At 39.9% G+C, this 3,801-nt stretch overlaps 1 protein-coding gene across 1 annotated transcript; it reads right to left on the reverse strand.

The window, feature by feature from the left end:
- Window positions 1-180: 180 nt before the first annotated feature.
- LOC119553715 (glycoprotein-N-acetylgalactosamine 3-beta-galactosyltransferase 1-like) lies at window positions 181-2,564 on the reverse strand. The gene is made up of 4 exons (XM_037864295.1): window positions 2,239-2,564; window positions 1,089-1,768; window positions 669-1,035; window positions 181-613 (listed from the first exon to the last, which is right to left on the reverse strand). The coding sequence occupies exons 2-4, from the start codon at window positions 1,526-1,528 to the stop codon at window positions 398-400; spliced, it is 1,023 nt and encodes a 340-aa protein (XP_037720223.1). The 5' UTR covers window positions 1,529-1,768; window positions 2,239-2,564; the 3' UTR covers window positions 181-397.
- Window positions 2,565-3,801: the final 1,237 nt, after the last annotated feature.

Genomic DNA, 3,801 nt, shown 5'->3' on the forward strand with positions numbered 1-3,801 from the left:
CGCTGTGTCTAATTGGCGCACCAAATCCATTATTATCCCATTAGGGAGTCCATGACTGAATCTGAATCTGTTTAAGTTTTATTCTGCACACAATTTTCTTGACCATAGACTTCTTTCTACCAAATGTATCATATATATTTTATTCACAACTAGTAAAACATTTAGCAATCAACAAGCACAGCAAAAATTGCAATGAGATAATGAATACAAATGGTCGCATAAAGATTAAAGGAGCTATAAGTAGAACTATATTAATAAAATATGGCTTTTAAAATTAAACAGATAGTTGGCCACTCTAAGCTATCAAATTCTAAAATTGTTTTTATTGGACTATGTGTTTACTGCTAAAATGAGTCTTAAATATCTCCTACTGGTATAGAGGAATGTTCTGTTAATCTTAGTTTAGCCAGGCGTTGGGATTGGTGCTATTTTCGTGGGACCAGTGATAAAGCTGGTTCTGCAGTTGTTTGGGATCCAATCTGGGCGGCAGCGACCTCTGGGATAAGGGGGTTCCAAAAACGCGCAGTCTATAGAGCAGAAACTCATACATTTCGAACTCGTGGTTCTTGACATAATGGAAGCTAATCCCCGAGGTCGAACCAGTTTCATTGGCCTGAAATGAACAGAAATGTTAAATACAAATATTATTTTCAATCTCTCGTACTTACTGGCTCATAAAAGGTCAGTTTGATAAGCCAGTTAGTGGTGGGAAAGTTGGGCAGCATAAATTTGAGGGACATGGGCAAAAATCGCTCCCGACCCTCCTCATCGCGGGAGTCCCCAGCCACCACGCCCACATTCTGCAGACAGAAGCCAATCTGTCTGTCCTCTGACAAGTTGTTAATCGGACAGAACTGGCTGTTGTTGAAGGCAAAGAGGTTGAGCCGACGCAGGGCATCCCGACTCATCACGTAGCCAGCTCCTCCGGACATGTAGCCCTGTGGATAGGTAGTTCGGAATCTGTGGCCGAAGTACAGAGCTGCCTCGGGATCGTAGGGATAGAGCAGGAACCGCAGGTTTTCCATTATCACAAAGCTGAAGGGGAAGGGAATTAGTTGCGTAATGATATTTCTACTAATAATACTTACGTGTCATCGTCTGCCTTGAGGAACCAGTCGTAGTCCTCTACAAAATTCTGGTACACATACTCCAGGGCCTTCCTCATCTTTAGGTACAAATTGTTTCGGTCCTCGGGGACGCCCACATCGATGGCGCCCAGTTCACTATCCTCTTGGCTGCTGATAAAGATCAGCTTGTTGCAGCGCCTGCCCCACGTGGCCTTTACCCTCTTGACCCTTGACTGGTGGTTCTTCGGCATGGTCAGCACCATGCAAAGAACCCGCGTCTCGTTGTATAGCCAGCGGGCCAGCTCCTCCTCCGTCGGCTGCTGGGGCGTGGCCTCATCCTCGAGCTGCGTTATCGCCGTGCTGCCAAAGTGCGTTTCGGTCAACTGCAGATACTCGAAGAAATCCGTCAGCCGAATGCCGATGATCAGGCCCAGAGCCAGGCACAGTACGTTGCGATACATTGCGGGTGTGTTCCAGGCAACAAGTAACCAGCACACCAGCTGGCATTTGCCGATGCTCCGGGACTGGGGGACTGGTGGGGAGCGGGGTGGAGATCTCACAAAATGAGCCGGGGGCACAGCGAATGCATTTCGCGGTGTCGCTCATCGCCGCCAGCTGATCGACTACTGCTCGATGGGCTCCATTCGCAAGCAGCTTAAAGAGTCTCCCCCAACAGAGAAAGAAATTGGTAATAAAAGCCACTGGAAAAAAAGGTTGTATATTAACAATATCAAATCAATGAAATTATAAACAAAAATTTAATATAAACGTAGATATCAAAAAAGTTCATAAGTAATTTTTTTATTTTTGGAAAATATATTGAGTGATTTATAAGTAGAGTAAGCCTTCAGAATTGTATAACTTGTGCTAGTCCTATTAAAAATTATTTTTGTAAAATATATTGCATGTAAGGAACGATGATATCTGTAATGTTTTTGACAACAGATGAAGTATTTTATATTTATTAGTAAAATATTTTTAAAATAGTAAAAAAAATTTGTTTTCTGTGAAATCATTAACATTTTGATCATTAATCATAAGGTCCACTTCCGACAAAAACTCATTAGATGTTTGGGTATATGGTCAAAAACCATCAGTCACTCATATCTTAAATATTAAAATAATATGCGGAAACAATTTGTTTGCTCAAGTTGCTTAATTAATAAATTACCTTTTACTTCGAGTGGGATTTCTTTTAAGTGCACTTCTCTTGGTCCGGCTGAAACAAGTTTTCGAGTTTGGCTCGTGATTGGCATTTGTAATGAGTCACACGTGGTGCGTTCGTCTTCGCTCTTGTGTCGTCCGTAGCAGTTTCAGCCAATCTTACAGATAGTCAACAATAGGAAATCAAAACAACACTCACGACGTTGGTCCAAAGCCGATGCCATTTATCGGCCAACTAGCCGCCGAATAGTTTCCCTTTCCCTTTTCTTGAGCCAAAATCATCCAGATTTTTGGGGCCAACCGGTTTGGAGCCTCCTCTTGACCCACTCTGACTTAAATTAGCGCCTCTCGCCCACTATAATCCATTTAAATCCATCGATCTGGACCGAACCGCTTTGCTTGTGGCAATGAAATCACTCGTTTTATTTTATTGCTAGATAATTTTTCATTTCATTTCGTTTGTTTATGTTTTAGCTTTCCATGGTACAATATTATCCGTTTGTTACATTTACTTAGTACAACTGAATTCGCTTTAGTTTGTAGATTTACTTTAGCATGGTTTCTTTAGACTAAATGTGGACTAATTATTTCGCTTCAGTTTGTCTTGTTAATCATTTCGCTTTGTTAAACATCTAGTTTCTTGTTATTCTTTTCGCTTTTGGCCAATGCTTCACTTCCACCTCCACTGTGGCCTTAGAAAACTTGGTTACAAAACGTTAATATTAGTTTGTCTGCTGGCTAAACGTACTTAGAGCTGCTCTATTATTCCGATTTCTCCCCGATTACACGCTAATCCTCGTTATACGTTTAGTAAGTGCACTTGCCAATTTCTGTTTATCGGAGGAGCCTCTGGCCGGAGGCCTCAAAAGTAGGATAAGGTTGCGAAATAAACAAAAATTGTCCGGCAAACTCAGTTACAACGATCGGGATCGGGGGCAATAAAGATCCCTCTCCACACCTGGCCATACGCAAAAAGTGTTAGTACTTATGCTTAGTTAGTTACACAGCCTTAGAAACTACTTAAGAACTAAAACATACATAAACGGGGACAACAAAATGTCAAAAGGATGTTACAAAAATTATCAAAAGATACGAAGAAAAGTCGTGATTGATTATACAAAAAATAGGACATGGGGGACAGTGCGTTTTAAGACCATTAGGCAGTTAGAGGCTTACAAAAAATAAAAGTTACTTGGTTACATATGAAATAAATTCAGTTTTCGATTCCGTTTTCTAAATAGCTTTAAAACACACTCTCCGGACTGGACATAACGATAAGTGCTGGTATAATTGGTAAAATAGTTTTAAAATAAGGATAAACATTTTTTTGGAGTATTCCATAAATTATATAACAATTATGACAAAAAAAATAATATTTGCATATAAGCGATAATTTTACGATTTACGTCTTTAGTTGTATTTTTAATCCTACATGTTTCTTCCGTTTATGTTTGACATTCTAATTTCGCTTGCAAAAATATATGTTAATGGTAATTCAACTTCTTTCAATCTTTTCATTCTTGTTTGCTTTGCTTGGGTTTTGTATAAATTGGATTTATAAATTTATATG

This window comes from Drosophila subpulchrella, chromosome 3L (assembly GCF_014743375.2).
Source record: "Drosophila subpulchrella strain 33 F10 #4 breed RU33 chromosome 3L, RU_Dsub_v1.1 Primary Assembly, whole genome shotgun sequence".
NCBI lineage: Eukaryota > Metazoa > Arthropoda > Insecta > Diptera > Drosophilidae > Drosophila > Drosophila subpulchrella.

Coding starts and splice junctions, on each gene's coding strand:
- LOC119553715 (XM_037864295.1), bottom strand. CDS start 1,528: ATGTATCGCAACGTACTGTGCCTGGCTCTGGGCCTGATCATCGGCATT. Junction 1,036..1,088: donor CTCAAGGCAGACGATGACAC/GTAAGTATTATT, acceptor CTTCCCCTTCAG/CTTTGTGATAATGGAAAACC. Junction 614..668: donor AACTGACCTTTTATGAGCCA/GTAAGTACGAGA, acceptor TGTTCATTTCAG/GCCAATGAAACTGGTTCGAC.